The 16,479-nt window shown below is 39.7% G+C and overlaps 1 protein-coding gene across 1 annotated transcript in view; it reads right to left on the bottom strand.

The window, feature by feature from the left end:
• UMODL1 (uromodulin like 1) overlaps positions 1-1,603 on the bottom strand; it is a 49,592-nt gene extending 47,989 nt beyond the window's left edge. The window contains exon 1 of the mRNA XM_030456032.1: positions 1,597-1,603. Within this exon, the coding sequence (XP_030311892.1) occupies positions 1,597-1,603 (7 nt within the window). The remainder of the gene's footprint in view (positions 1-1,596) is intronic.
• Positions 1,604-16,479: the final 14,876 nt, after the last annotated feature.

Here is a 16,479-nt window from a genome sequence, read left to right as displayed (position 1 = left end):
ATATTATGTTAGAAATGGGTGGGCAGGTAAGGAAGATTTCAGTCTGGCTCCTAACCATCATGATCCCTCCATTCCTCCAGAGCTTCTCTATTAGCATGGCCAGAGCAAAGGAGGCACGGGAAGAGAACAACCAAGCACGGAGAGCACCAAAGCTTCGTGTCATCTGTGCAGAGATGTGGCTGCAGCAAGGACGTAGCACTGGAAAGCTAAAAAATTCCAGTGTCAGCTGAGCTGTCTTAGGCTCTACAGTAATGTGCAACATAAATACAGGTATGAAATTGAGAATCAAATGGTATAGAATTAGATACAGTTTATAATTAGAAGCTCCAGCTGTCAGAGCAGATATGAAATCATATTTCATACTGAAACATTGAGACTAGATACAGAATGAGTCTCCCAAAGCCAAAAGAGAAGGTTTGAGATTTAGCTATGGTGATAAAAAAGATACCTTAATTGGAAGATGTCAGCCTGAAGGTGATAGATAAAAGTACAGCCCTGCCAACCTTCCCATTATCCATCAATTCCATCCAGTTTAAAACAAGCTTTGACACTCATAGAGTTCAATTATTTGCTGACAGCAGTTTCCTGCTGAGCAACGTGGCTTAGATCAATTTGGGCTCTTTAGCAAATTGGCTTTCTGTTCTCATTACCCCCATCTCTGGGATTACAACACCATCAAATGGAATTAAAATGCACGGGCTGTTGTTTCCAGCTGCACAAAGCTGAAGTCAATTGCAAAGCAGGAGAAGGGAGCCACCTGACATAAGTAGGGCTACATTATGCCTATCATCTCTGGACTTCAGGGTTTTGTCCTAGTGCTTTCAGCACTATCAGGGAAAGTATGCATTTTATTTTGTTAAGCAAGAGCAGAAACAATTACAGCAGATCCGTTACTAGCAGAAACAAATGCAGAGAGAAAAGGATGAATGGAAAATCTGCATTAGGAGCAGTCTGCTTAGAATTCAAGGTCAAACCCAGATCAGGTCTGAGAGCATGATTTAAAAAATCAGCAATAAATAATGGTTGATAGTATTTGTGCCACAGACTTTGCTGCTGTTTTGGAAAATTCACTGCTCAAGTGGCTGAAATGCCACTGTGAGCTGAGATCTGCAAAATCTTTTCTTGCTGGAGAACAGCAAGAGCTAAAGACTGTTCTACTCTTGATGGAACCTTAAAAGTAATCTGTTGGAACAGCTTCACAGAGGGCAGATTCAAGTTCAGCTTTAAAATGCAAATGCTCTGCAACATGAGAAAAAGTGGCTTAAGGGCTCAAATTTTTTTGGGTATCCCAAATCCTTTAAAAAGTCAATACCATTTACAATAAGTGGCATTAGAATGGGATTTCTGCTGACCCCCAATCTGTAAAAGCCTTTTTCCTTAATGCAGCATTGATAGAATAACAGGAAAGTGTGCAAGCCTTTAAAAAATATGGTTGATGTATGGTTGACTTGCAAAACCACTTGAGTAAAATCATGCAACAAAAAAGCAGCCCAAAATCACCATCTTCTCTCATCTAAATAAATCAAACCAGAAATCAAGAGCAAATTAGGATTTGATTCAACAGTTACAACCTAGGTTAGGTTTTTTATAAATTACCATCCATACCGTAGATTAAAGTTAAATGTGTGTTCTACAACCTCATTTTATGCATCTCTAGGAATTTTTCCAGGTACACTGTTATACAATTTCCTCCAAAAGTTAATTTTAAAGACAATTGTCCAAAAAAAAAATTGCACATTACTGAACACAGAGCGGAATTATTCATTTCTGGAATAAAGAAATGACAGGGCTTATGGTTAGGGATGAAGAACTGGGGATAAAGGTTATATTTGGGCTTTGTTAGATTTTCTTTTTTTAAGTATCAACAGAGGATTCTTAAATAGTTGACGAGACATTGCCAGTTCTCCAGAGTGACCACCTTGGCCCATTTATTCCAAATAAAGAGATATCCCACACCCAAACTGAAGTCCTACATAACAGTCACTGGCTTCTGACCAGGTTTGTATCACTCACCTGTAATTTCATTTCCCCTTCCCTGCTGTGTGGCTGTCCAGAAGGTGAGAACAGAAATAAGAGTGATCCTGGCCATTATCTCACCCATCCTGGATAAGCCCCTCATATCACTTTATTTCCAAGGTGGTAGAGCTCGATTGTCCTTACATTCAGACTTCTGGATCAGGGGAAAAGGTTCTCTGTTTTTCTTTTACCTTTTGCAGGTAGGTGATAACTACTGGCAACAGAAACAAAGAAGCTCCAGTGGGAATTTTGCCAGTTCTCTCTCCTTCGTGCTCTCTCCAGGGAACTTCCCTCTTCTACCTGCTCAATTTGGCCCCAGTCCACATCTCATTTTGAGAAAATGACATTTCAAAATTGCTGGTTTAGTCCAGGTTCATCCTTCTGAGCACTTGCTCGCTCTCACCCAGCAAACACTTGACAGCTAGTAGCCAGATTAACATCCCTCAAATGTCAGATATATGCATCTTCATTTCTGTTCACATATCAGGTGATACTATTTCTTAGATCTTTAATTTTATACTTTGCAAATAGACTAAGAATAAAAGCAAATGTCTACGTCAATGTTTTGGGTTTTTTTTTCCTGAATTTAAGTTGTTTCACTAGCTGCTCTCATAGTGCTCATTTCATTGCAATTTCAGCTTCACAGAAACAAGAGCAATGCTAGGGAAACAAAAACCTTACAAGGCAAGGCATGAATCAGGAGATCTGAGAAAACAAAATCCCTTCTTTTTCATTGTGTAAATCACAAAGGCGCGTTCCCAAGATAGATCTGCCTGCAGCTTTGCAGTGCAAGGCAGTAACTTCAGTGCAACATCACTTGGCTCACACAAAGAAAAGGTGCAAACAGAATCTGATATTTTATGAGCAGCTGACACTGAACTACAGAAAAGCACAGGTATGGTTCTTGGAGCTGAGGCAATAAGTTCAGACCAGAACTTAAATACATATTACAGTGTTGCAGCCAATTTCACATGGACTAAAGGGACAGATGTAAGGGAGCTGAAACCACAAACTCTCTCATTTTTTTATGTTCAGAATATCAGTAATATTACTTCTGTAAAACCCTGTTGGGTAATCACCATGTTAGTAGTCACAAGGTAGGAGAGCTGGGGCTCTGGAGAACATGTGGGGCCAACAGGGAAATTGCTGGATGGTTCAGAGGCAGAGGGATGGCCTTTTACATTTTTTTTTTTTTTTAAATTAAAAAACCCACACAACTTGCAGTAAAAGCTAACATCCCAGTTCTAAAAGACTCAAGTATACATGACATATATATAGGACTATGAAAAATATTGGATAAAACTGTGTACTTATAGCTCAGTCTTATGGCTGACAGCTGTAGAAGGCTTCTGCTTAGGATCAGGCAACTAGGAGTGATTTTGATTTGCAACTTTATTGCAGTAGTAAATGAAAACTCACAAGTAAGTAGAGTTAAGGGGAGTTTAATCTAAACAAAGAATGGATATAGAAGTTACATGTATTTCAGGATTTACCTTGTAATTTGCAAATTCTTTGAGCTATGAAGATTCATATCTGCACTATTTCTTCAGTTGCAATCATTTAGGCACATAAAAAACTACTTTTTAGCAATGCATATAACTGGAAGAGGCCTCTCAGGCAATTAAACATGCATCCTATGTCCTGGATAATATTCAGATCGCCCAGACATATTCTCACACTTCATTAACTCAGTAAGTTTAAGGTGATGCCCTGCATCCCAGGCAGTAGTATGTGCTTTTCTTATTATTCAGCTGCTGTGGTAAGTTGCACCTACTCAGCACAAGTCAATACGAAGTGTCCTGCAGGGATATTGGACAGATTCATTCATTGCTTTGGAAAACCGACCACCTATACATGCATGGCTGACTACATATAATCCTATTTTTAATGAACCATTAGTGTATTTCACGGATAATTTTTTTTGCCTTATTCCTTTCAACTAGGTGCTATATTAGGACTCCATTAGAAAATTTGCTCACTCTTGCTTTGGTGGTGAGAAAGGTCAACAGAGAGAGAAACAGAGAAGGAGATGTTTAGTGGAATAAAAGCCTGGGCTGTGTGGTGCTGGCAATGAGCTGGACTTCATTATGGAAGGACCTCGTCACAGTCCTCCCAGCCCAGTCATCTGAAGTTGATCAGTTCTCCTGGCTCTGTTGTTTATATTTTCTTCTGAAGTTACGTTAGTAATGCCTGAATTGATCTAAAGTATGCAGTTTATACAATGAAATCTGTGGCAATAAAAGCCATGTCAAAATCCATTCATGGATAATTTTACAGGATCAAGAAGCAGAGAGATGGGATTTGACTCTCCTTGACTGTACTATCAGTAATTGGAATACTGATACCCTGTCAACAGGGTTTCTCATCATAATTTTTAGGCATTTATTTCTTTAGATGGATTCACTTTTGATTTAATTACTCACTTAGAAGATCCTGATCTTCTTTGGGCTAGGAGTTTGACACAGAAAGGTCAGCTGTTGGAACATCTCTTTTTGCTGGGCATTATTTTGTCCATGAAATAAGCACTGTTTCAGATGCCCCAAAAGGTTATGACATTTCAAGGCAGACTGGTTTGCATGCAGGGAACCCGACTATGCATTTGGGCTCCATGGGAATGTAACAAAAGCTGTTCTGTGCTCAATAGGTCAGTGCGCCCTCCCATTGATGTAAAGGACCAAAAATCACTTAACCTGACCTCTCAAAATCAGCTGTCAGTAACTTTCTCCCAGATAACTCTTCCAGATTTCTACCCTTTCAGTGTAATTACAGATTTAGGATTACAGACTTCAGCCTTAGGAAGCCCAGACTGTGGCCACAGCAGTCTGTGGGAATGGATGGAGGTGCCATGAGACCTTTTGTGAAAACAAACTGATCCAGGTCAGGAACGCAAAGGCAAAGCCATGTTGCTGCCTGCCAGCTAAAGGGAAAAGAAGTTCAGATGAGACCAAATTTCCATCTGATTTCTGCCCCACAGCTGCATTCCCTGGTGCCTGCGACTCCCAGTGAATGTTGTCTCACCATCATGGCAGGATTGAAAACTGCCCCTGCTGTTGCATTTCAGGTATTTAGTAAGGTTTGAGCTCAAACCAGTCTCTCCCCTTGTGGGACATTGCTCAGGTTTCTCTCCTCTTCTCCAATCTCAATCTCTGTGAAGCCAGCAGGAACTTAATTGCCTTCAAGCCTGCAGCTAATCTGTCAAAACTGGGCTAAATTAGTCAGCAAGGACAAAAGTTGCTAGAGGAGTGGAACAGGCTGACTTAGCCAGAAGTAAACTTTTTGCAGTTAAAGACAAAACAAAATAAATCACTCCTGCCACCAGGACACAAACGTATTGCAGCTTCTGAAAATCAATTCAAACAATGGACACCTTAATATCTACTCCCTACAGAGCACTGAACTTCTTGGAAACTTATAACTGCTCAGCTCTGAGTTAAAAAGCTAGCCTGCAATTCCAGGGAACTGAATTTCCTCCCCACCCATGGACCTCTTGTGCAGGCAAGAGCAAGTCACAGAGGTTAAATTTGCCAGTGCAATGAAGTCGCTGTGGAGGGCAGAAAGCCCAGTATTTCTGACCTTGTGAAAGCCATAGCTACAATATTAAAAATATGTTTATGCTTATATTACCCAAGAAGAAAGTAGAATAGAAAAAGAACTGTTTTGCCAGCATATGCAAGGTGTGTTAGGATGGACAACATGCAAACTGGCAGCTTTTTAAGGAGCCCTTGTTTCCCTGAGCTTCTGATACATAACCAAAAAGTCAAATAGTAACACTTGCTCATTTTGTGGTGTGTTTTGGAGAAAAATGCATGAAAGATGAAGGCACACGTGTAAATGACAGTAAAATAAAAAAAAAAATAAAAAAAAGCCTTTAACTCAAAGCTCTAAGAGTTAATTAGCTCAACTGTGCATACAGAACAGTCCCTGACAATACTCACTGCTTTTGTCTGCATCACCAACAAACTGTTCCTCAGGAAAATCTTTGGGGTTTATTTTTTCCCTGAACACGCACAAACTGTTTTAAAGTGACTCATGAGGAAAAAGTTCTTATTGGTAACAGGAGGAAAAAATATGAGTCAGGCAGAGGTCATGCCGAATCTCTGCCTGGCCTGGCTCCTCTGACTGAGCACTGGTTGTGCAATCTCAGCACGGAGAAGCTCTTGTTTGCTCCAGAGCTTTGATGACATGGTCCCACTCCCAATGCCACATTTGGTACCAGATGAGACTGTTGATCACCCCTCATACTTGATTCAGCAGTGCTGCAGGGAATTAATTCCCATCCAAGATGTTTCATAGTATGCTTCTTTTTTAGAATGCTAAAACCCAGGCATTTTTAAAAGAAAGCAGTCTGGGTGGCAGATATTGCTCTTTGTTATGAAATCTTACTAGGAAAAGAATCAAAGGGTCTCCAGCTCAGCATCCCCCCATGGGGTGCAAGGGCCAAGTCCACCTGAAGGTCCTGCTCAGCAAAGAGTATCAAGCCTGGCCTGTATGAGTGCTTGGTGAAGGGCCCAGAGCCCCTCCGCACTGTCTCACTGTCTGGACCATTGGCTTCTTTGCAGTGAAGAGCTCAGAAGAGAGCACTGACACCAGTTTCACACTTTGTTGCTGATGGGGCTCAAGAACAGCAATGCCTTCCAAATACCAGTAGCCAGGATTCACTGGTTAGTGCCAGTGCTGCTGCCTGTAAACCATGTTTCACCAAACTGCTGCTCCTCTTGACTTCCCACCTCTTATCCCTCTTAAACTCATCTGAGATACAACCAGGATAAGGATAGGAAGAACAGAGGGCTGTGCGTTCAACTGGCAATTCCCTTCATGAATCTGTCTCCTGCACATGCATGTGAAATCTGCCTCTGTTAAGCAGATTTGAAGCCCTAAACAAACCAGCCAAAATATACAATCCCCTTTTCGCTGTTAGTGAACATGAGATTTAGCCCTTATTTCCAGCTAAGAGATACAGACATATACACACAGACCCCAGTCCATCTTTCCGATGAGAGATACTTATAAATCATTGCAAACCCCCCAAAATTTTTCACAATTTGTGTAAGATCACTCATCAATGCATTAAACTAAAATCCTTATGGGAAGATTCTCACTCTGAAGGACTTAAAGGATAATTGTTTCTGCGTGATCCTGAGCCAGCTCAATTAAAAGCAAAGACACTCATGAAGGAAGAGGAGCCTCTCAAAGCAGAAGCACTGGACTAAGGGACCAACACCTGCTTTACAGAAAGCACAAGTTCTAGCAACCCACTCTTACTGTGTGGGTACAGAGTAAGGACTTCAGGAAAAGTTTGCAAAGAAACCAGCACATTTTAACCTGGTTAGAATGTACAAATATTTGAGTCAATTTGTTTAGAAGAAGGAAAGCAGGAAGCTGTTCTGGGGATGAGTATTGTGTCTTTTTTCCCATATTAATACCTGTAATTAACCTGTGATCAACCCAGACAAACAGTGGATTATGAAGCACGAGGGAGGCAGGGAGCTTTTTAAGTGGGCAGAAAACCACCAAATTACTAAAACATCAAATGGCTAAAACCAACATGGAGTGGAAGTTTGCGGTAAAGAGAAGCTTGGGCTGCAAAAAAAAAAACCAAACCAAACCAAACAAACAATAAGAGATTTAATTTTTGTGCCAAAATATAACAACCAGAGAAGTTGTGAACTCTAATCTGAGAGAATTTGAACAAACAGAAAATTCACCAGTACTTTCAGAGATTTCACTGTATACAGTGAGGAAATGCTCTTTTTTTTTTTTTTTTTTTTTTTTTTTAAGAAAATGCTGGCCTGCTGTCAAGTGCAGCACTTGAGCTGCTGTTTTGAAATTATTTCTGTTCTGAGAGTGATATTAAATCATCAATGTAAGTCAAATTGAAGGATCTATGGGTTTTCTATGCCCTTGCTTCTACCCTTCCCCCAAAGAACTTACGAGAAACCCTGCTCCAGGTGTCTCTCAGAACCAAGCCAAGTCTGAACAAACATTCAGACTTGCCCAGAAGGCACTACAGGGCTAAACCTCTGACTTACTCAGCAGGCAGCTATTAGTGTCCTGCTCTGACTGTACATTTTGACACATTCACTATGGTTTCCCACACCAAGTGAATTCTGTCATTTGAAGCATCTGTTGAATTCAAGCTTTCAGTTAAACAGACAGCAAAGCTCCAGCTTGAACAGTGTTTTCCAGCACATTAGGATGCTTTATTCCATCAGTATCTGTGAATTATTAAGTAATATAAGAGTGGAAGTCTACAATTAGCCCACAGGTCTCTCACAAGAGTCACACTTTGCTGGACTGTGCAGCCTTCATCTGCAGAGTGTGAGTTTTACATTAACCTGGAGAAGAACAGTGCTTCATTTCATCAGTTCCTCGGCACTGATATTTCTACTTCTGATGCCAGGGAAACTGCTGGTCTTTCTACACCCTCTCCTACATGCAGCCCCTGCCCCAGAGAGATAGCACCATCTGCTTCTCCAGGTACACAGGAAAGGAAAATCATTCCTAGCCCCAGCAGCATCAACTGCTGATATAAACACTGGCAGTTTCTCTACAATATCACAGTGCTGAGAAGGGGATTAGAAATCTAAATGCTTGGTTTGTAATAAAGACTATATTGCACCACTGGCTCGGTAATCCATAGAAGAAACAATCCATCAACTTCTTTGCAAAGCTAATCAAGAAAAAAGGAGAGATGCCTGGCAAGGAGGATCAATGTTTGGAGCACAAGGAGAATTCACACCGGGTTTTGGCATTCCCAGGTGAAGAGAAACACGTGGTCACGCACTGTGAAATAAGAGGAAAATAATTTTCTTCTCTCCTTTCAGTTTTCAGATCACAAAAAAACCCTAACTAAAATTATCTCATTTGATTTAATTAAAAATCATTTTAAAAAACCCACATTTTGCCAGATTGACAGTTCATATTTAAAGCTCAAAAGACGATGCTTTTCAAAATGTTTATTGGCTTAGGAAAACAGTGGGTTATTTACTCAATCTGTTCTGCACCCTTAATTAGCACAAATGCCAGTAGGGAAACTTCCTGCGTGGTTTCTCCCATGCTGACCTTCCACATGAGAAAAATTCCCTAGTGAAAATGGATTTTAATTCCCTCCTTGAAATCAAACATCTGGCTTTGGTTAAAGAGGCACATAACCCTGCCCTCTTGTGATATTTGGATTGAAAGTGGTGTGGGGCAAAGGGTATTTTCTTTGTTATTTGCTTCTGAAAATTATAGGACCTTCAGTTTATAGATATAATGATAATGCTATAAGGATTATAAGAACTTGGTTATTGTTATGATTAACACTCTTTTATCATTCAAATTCCAAGTGCAAATACCTGCACAGAGATCCCATCACTATTAATCTTTGCAATTAATTTATATTCTAAAAAATACTGATATTATTGTATGCAAGAGATGGAGCTCATGAATTGATCTAAGGCCTCAAGTTCTGATTGAAAGGTGGGAGTCACGGGAGTCAGATTTCCCCCAAAAGGCAGCACTGCTGATACAATTACTTGCATTGGTTACATCAGTTTAATGAGATAAGAGAGTCTGTGTTTCTTAAAAAGTAGGAAGGGAAATGAATGGGAATGTATCTAGCACCTTCTCATTTAGTTCACCATTCTTTTCTTTTGAGATCTGATGGGATGGATGGACCAGGGCTCACTAGCAAAGTCAGGAAAGACCTTAGGACAGTTTTCAAACTTCCATGTCTTACTTGGAAAGAAAAATTTCAGAAAGCAAAAGCTTAGGTGAGGACAAGAGTAAAAAAAAAATTTAAAATGCTTTTCCTATATACTTCTGATTCTAAGCAATCATGCACTTGGAAACATGGAAAGGCAACATCATTCCTGCTTGTAGAAGACGTGGTTTTGATAGACATTGTACTTCTAGAAGCAACACAGACATGAATACTTAACATAACTTTGGGCACTGGAAAATTTCATGTGATGAGCCCCGAGGTCTTATAAACAGCAGCAGATGGGTAGATCCTTAATCATCAGTCTGCAAAAATCCCCCTGATGTCAGTACTGGAATTTGATGCTTCCTCCTGGATGTATGTCTCCTTACCAGCAAAGTGGACACTTCGTGCTAGGGAAGGACACAGAAAAGTATCCTCATCGTAGCAAACATATTTTTATTATAACAAGGGTCCAGGAAGAAAGGATTTATCATATGGTCCACAACTAAAGCAATACTTCTGTGTCAAAAATGGCACGGCTGAGGCAGTTTTCCACTCTATAGAGCTGCAGTGAGTAACAGAATGCAGCTTAAAAAAAATCAGTAAATTTGATTTAGTATCATTAGGCAGAAAGGTGACATAGACCTGGAAAAATGGGCTATATGTAATTCTCTGGTCCTTGAAGCAGAGAAAAGTAGGAACAGTCAGAACACTTTTTCCTTTAAGATGCTGCTGAAAGACCCTTTAAAAGGCAAATTCCAACCATACCAGTATTCCCCTTCCTTTTGCTGTGCCAAGTAAGAAATGGGAGGTCCAGGCTGTTGGGTTTTTTTTAACAAATATACATATAAATTTTTAAGAGTCATATGCCTACATTATGCAGCTACCCAGTCCCTAAAAAACGAGCTGATTTTCAATCTAGAGTTGTCTAAAAATAAATTTTGGGAGACTGTTTTCCCATAAGGGGAAGGGTTATGCACATAAAACTCAATGTCCGCTGACAAAAATCTTTTCTGCATTCCTACAAAGAGCACTAGTGCTTATGAAAGCAGAAAGGTCTTAATTTAATGCACTTTTAGGTCCTCATTTGCCTCTCCCTTTTTACATTTCTACCAGTCTCAATAGTCAATGCAAAAGAATGTTTTGCTTAAGATTTTTCTAACCATGTCTCCACCATTATAGACATTTATTTTTAGGTGCATATATATTTATATTCACACACAAGCCTATGTACATGTATATATAGACAGATACTGGTACATGCATACAGATATATATATGTGTATATACACATACACACAAAAATACAACTGTTGCAAGAAGAATTGTATTTGATTAACAGTGTCAATACTTAAATCCTTTAAAAATGGAAAAGATGGAACTAAATCAGTCTGTTGAAACTTGATCTTACAAACCCCATTATTCAACCATTATTATTACACTCTTTAAGCATCATAATTTATAAAGCAATTCTGACAAGGAAAGACCAGTTCTGGCACAGGTAGATGAAACAAACATGAAAAAATGAAACAGAAACAGTGGTTTGCTTTACAGCAAGGGTGTGCAATCAGTGAGGAGGGAAATGGTTCCCTGTGCCTTGGATGCTTGAGCTGGATGTTGTAAACACCCCCAAGAAGCTTTCAGCTATCAGTTTAGTTTAAGCCTCAGTCCATAACAAGTCTTTACATGCACACCATAAAGGCAAGTCCCACGGCACCTTATTAACTTGTTTATTCTTTCTGGCTCCCTGCATTCAAGCTACATCACATTATGCAATCAGCTGTTATGAAAACAAATGAAAAGTATTTTGGTTTTGCGTGTTTAAGGATTTAACAGTTTAAAACCTGTTCCCTTCAAATGGTATTTGATAGACTGACTTAGGATCAGTTTGATGTCTCAATTATTTTTCTGTACTATGAAAAGAAGCTGTTGCTGAGGTTATGTTTAAAGCCATTAAGATTGTGCAGAAAAATCTGTGACTGAAACAGTGAATTTTTATGATTTGGACAGCTTCATCATCTGTCCTATGAATAAAAGAACTCTTTTTTTTTTTTTTTTTTTTAGAAGGTAGATGTGGCAGGGTGGTCTTAACACGCCAAAAACTTCATCCTAGCATATTAATATTTTTCCATTATAAAGTTCTTTCAAATTTCACTGTTCAAGTGATTCAATTATTAGCAACTTCTCCTGACAAATAAAAGGCAGCACATCTCAGCTATGCTACATGACATTTATTTGTATGAGAAAAGGAAAGAGACAGTTACCATGTAAACAAAAGAAAAACAAGAACAACATTTCACTCGCTCAGTTGAGCTCATCACCAGCTCAGCCTCATTTTGATGAGCTCTCCCATCAACTGCTCCATCCATTCTAACAGATTTTACCATAAATGGAGATTTGGGGGTTTACTGTTATCAGAGGGATTGACCAATGTTCAAATACCAGCAATGAGAAGAAACTCAAATTATTTGAAACTGTTGGTTTTAGCGTGTATTTGTTTTCTAAATGTCTAACAGGTCCACCGTGGCTGCCATGAGAATGGCCCTGCATGATTTATTTCATGACCCTCTTCATTGACTCAGCTTGTAAAAGCCTATTTCCAGCATTAATGTCTTCCCATAAAAATGCAGATGGAAGGTATACACTGGGTGTACTCCAGGTCACAGGAAAAACTTAGGCCAGCCCAAGAAACTATGAAGCTTTTTGTCTGCCTCTTATTCATATATTCCGGGAGAACAAGGACATTAAACCTGTTCTTTTTATTGTCAGGGGCTGTATTCACTCAGAAAAATACCCCAGTCCTACAAGTGATGGTAAGTACTGTTGTTCAGGGGGTGTGCAGCAGCTTACTTGCCTGAAGCATACTATGAAATCAAGGCTTTCACAGTCTTCTATCAACCCCAGGACATTATGGTTTTATGATGTTCCCTTTAAACCAAATCACACATACTTGTATGGGCAATAAAATATCATCTGGAGATACATTACAAAAATTCTCAGTCCTCCTTAAAGAAAAGGGAGAAGATTTTTGTATGTTACTGAAGACAGGATTATTGAAAAGGAAGTACTTAAAAATAAACTACAATTTAAATTATTCTCTAATAAGCTATTTAGAATAAGTTCAAGATAATTCCCACTGACAATAAGTGGGGTGAATTTAAGAAAGCACAAGAGTGTCTTGCAGTAAATATTTATGGCAATACAGAAAGAGGAACAGAAACTTGGTCATATATTTGCCAAGATGAATAGAAGGCATCATTAATGTTTGCTCTCTCTGTATGAGCCATGGGTTCTTCCTCTTGGGGGAATCACAGTGGAAAATTGCAAACATTTTTCTGTGCAGCATCATAAAATAAATTCCCAGTTCTCTGTTCAGTACTGAAGATACTGCCAGGCAACAGGAAATGATCACTATATCTTGAGAGAATACCCTCAATTTATTATTTTTAGGTCATCTGTTAGTGACACAATACAAAGTTTTGCTGAGGTTTTATGCCAACAAGCCTATACTTGAAGCTAAACAGATGTCCAGAAGTTTCAGCAGATTAAGGAAAAAAAAAACCAAACAAAAAACCAAAACCAAACAAACACGAACTTATCTCTTTAGCTCACTAAAACCTGTAGCTATCAAGTGACAACCATCAGCATGCAGTTTAGCAGGAATTAAGGGTTCAGTTATGCCGACCCAACATCAGCCACCGGGCTGCCCCAGTCAGAGCTTTAAGAAGAGCTGTGAGGGTCAGTTCCCTGCTGAAGCTTTCCCACTGGCTCCTGACACACCACAACGCCTTTGGGGATGTGCCAGACATGCACACAGTGCTGTGACACAACCTCCAGACAGGAATTTGGTCTTAGTGACAGAGAAGCCACCATAAGCCCCAGAATTTTTCCCCCTTGGTTAATAACCCTTACAGATAAAATAAACCTGCCTTTTTCTTCTCTCTTGAAGTTACAGATTCCATTCCTGGAAATTTAGGGGTTTTGCTACTTCATTAATTACCTTGTTTTTCTTAAAACACTTTCAGAGGAAATGTTCCTTGCGATCTTAATTAATTTTTTTTTTTAATTGGAGAGGTTATTTTGAAAGGTTCAAATCATTCAGGAAAACAGAAAAGGTAACGCTATACCAGAAGCTGTAAAATCATTACAGCATTAATTAAAGGGTTTATGCACCATTTACATATAGATGTCTATTATATGATTGTAACAGTCCTTTTTAACTTCAGAATTTTAAAATCCCAGAGTTCTGTGAATTCATGACATACTACTTCAATTTCAAATGCTTCCTTTAAAATGTAAATGCATACACCACCTTTGAACACAAATCTATTAACAACTTGGCATCATCGACAGAGTTTTAAAATACTAAACACCTGGAGGTTCATCCTTTTTAATGCTGTTTGTTTCAGGTTTTTTGTTCACCACTGGCTAAAAACATATTCCCAGCCAGATTTTTCAGGTTAGCTCGCAAGAGGTAATCTGTTAAACTGTGGTTAACTACAACACTTCCAATTGCCACCAACCACCAGCACCACTTGCTCCATATCCACCACCTGCAGACAACTGACATATGGAGATGCAGTTAGGCTGAATCCAGTTTTCAATCACTGTACACAGAAAGCAACTGCTGTCCTCTGTGTTGGTACATACCTGAGCTGTGGGCTGCTCTTGATGGCTGAAGGCACACTTTGCTGGGAAAAAAAGATGGGGCCTTCCTAGCAGTGCTGGGGTACACTGATAGAAAAATGAGCAGTGAACCACTCAAGTAGTATCTGAAATATTCAGCAAATTTGTGCTGGAAAGCATTTTTGTAGACATGAGGTTTTACCCTAACACAGCATGAAAAGTCAAGAAGAATTTTCGCTTAACTTATTAATAAAGAGAGCAAGTCACATTTTAGCAGCAAAGTGAGTGAAATCTTTGTCCTGGTTTGGGCCAGGATAAAGGTGATTTTCTGTCTTGTACTTTTGCTTTCAGCTAAGTCTCTTGTAAGTAGTTGCACTTGCTGAAATTAACAGCAAGTTTCTCAGACAGTGTCTGCTTCTAGGACTGATAACACTCAATGTTTATAGTTACTGCTAGAGACTGGTGTGCAGAGCCAAGGACACTGCTCAGCTCTGAGGAACATTTTGCCCTCCAGAAGGAATAAAGAGGTCCCACCTGCAGCCCTGCTTTGGGGAGGAACGGACAAGATAGATGCCAAAATTGACCAGAGTATTCCATCCCATACACGTCATACTCAGTATAAATTTGAGGGATCACAAGAGCTTTCAGCTTCCAGGCTTCCTGATTCCAGCCTCCTGCCCTTCCTGCCTTTCCTGCTTCCCTTCCTTCAGCCGTTCCCTGTTTTGCTTCAGCATCCTGGGAGGATTCCGTCCGTTCGTCTGCCTGTGCTCCTGATCCGTGCCAGCCCATATCTGTGTGTTCCTGCCTCCAGATCCCGACTGCTGCCGACTCCAGGAGTCCAGCCTGGACTTTCCCAGGGCTGCCCTGCAGCCTCGGTGGTGACGTGAGTTACTGGGGGAAATGGGGGGAAGGAACGTGGTATCCATTTTCCTGTATATTTGTACATATTTAGTAATTTTTTTCCTATTTATCATTACTGTTTCATTAAAGTTGTGTAGTTTAGTTTCCAACCCATAAGTCTCTCTCCCTTATTCTCTCTTCTTTCTCTATCAGGGAAGAGAGAGAGATTAATAGAGAGCATCTGTCACACAGTTTAATTGCCAGGCCAGTGTTAAACCATGACAGCCTTCCAGTTCACTCCCTGAAAAGCTGTAATGCAATAAAGACAAGAAGAAACCACCTTGGACTGAGGAAGGTGAGGGGGCAAAATGAAGGGAAGCAGAGGATGGAAGACAGGCAGGAAGGAATCTAGGAAGAAAGCTAGATGTACATTGCTAAATATATCATTTGCTAATTATAGACTGTAAAACCTCCAAAAGACAAAATTAAGGCAATGGAAATGCAGAAGCAGTAATGCAGAGGTGAATCATCTGACCTATAATGGTCATATAAATGGTCATAATGAAACATATAAAGGAAGAAAGTGTGCATTTTTGCTTTAACAGAAAAATAATTCCAGACATAACCTTTAAAAAATGGTTGGCCATCAGAAACTCCAAGGCAGTGTTGGTTACTGTAGCAATCCAGGTATAGTGGATTTATTACAAGCTACACTTTGAAACAGACAAGTCTGCCCGTCTGCAGTAGTCTCAGATAAACTAGACAAGCCCCAAAATACCACACATGCCAGCCAGTCTCAGAGACTGGCAGTGTCAAGGATACAAAATAATCTGAAGATAATTATCAGCTTTTTAAGGTAGGATGTCAAATATCCCATGAATTACAGAATTTCCTCTCCCTTTTTCTCTTCCAGGTCAATTCTGTACTGACAAATAAATGAGAGGTTTGTACTAACCAATAGAATTAATCCAAGCTGAAGCAAGGGAGAAAAAATTTCTAACAAAAAGAGCCTGCACGTATTTCCAGAACAGTGACAACTCTAATATACATGAAAAAATGTCCACCTAAAGGGCTCAAAAAACATTCAGGCAGCTGAGCAGCCTGCCAGAGAGGAGAGGACAGCATTTCTGTTTCACATCCCAGGTTTCTGCAGATTCCTGGGAACAAATCAGCCACTTCAGTAACTCCAGAGTCCACTGACAAGACTACACAGGTCAGATTCAAGCATGGATGTCAAGATTCAAGACTAGATCTAAATAATTCAAACCTACCCTCTCCTCTAGCCTGGAAAACCCCTAACCATTTCTGAGTGT

This window comes from Calypte anna, chromosome 1, assembly GCF_003957555.1.
Source record: "Calypte anna isolate BGI_N300 chromosome 1, bCalAnn1_v1.p, whole genome shotgun sequence".
In the NCBI taxonomy this organism is placed as follows: Eukaryota; Metazoa; Chordata; class Aves; order Apodiformes; family Trochilidae; genus Calypte; species Calypte anna.
This window is presented reverse-complemented; position numbering and strand designations above follow the sequence as displayed.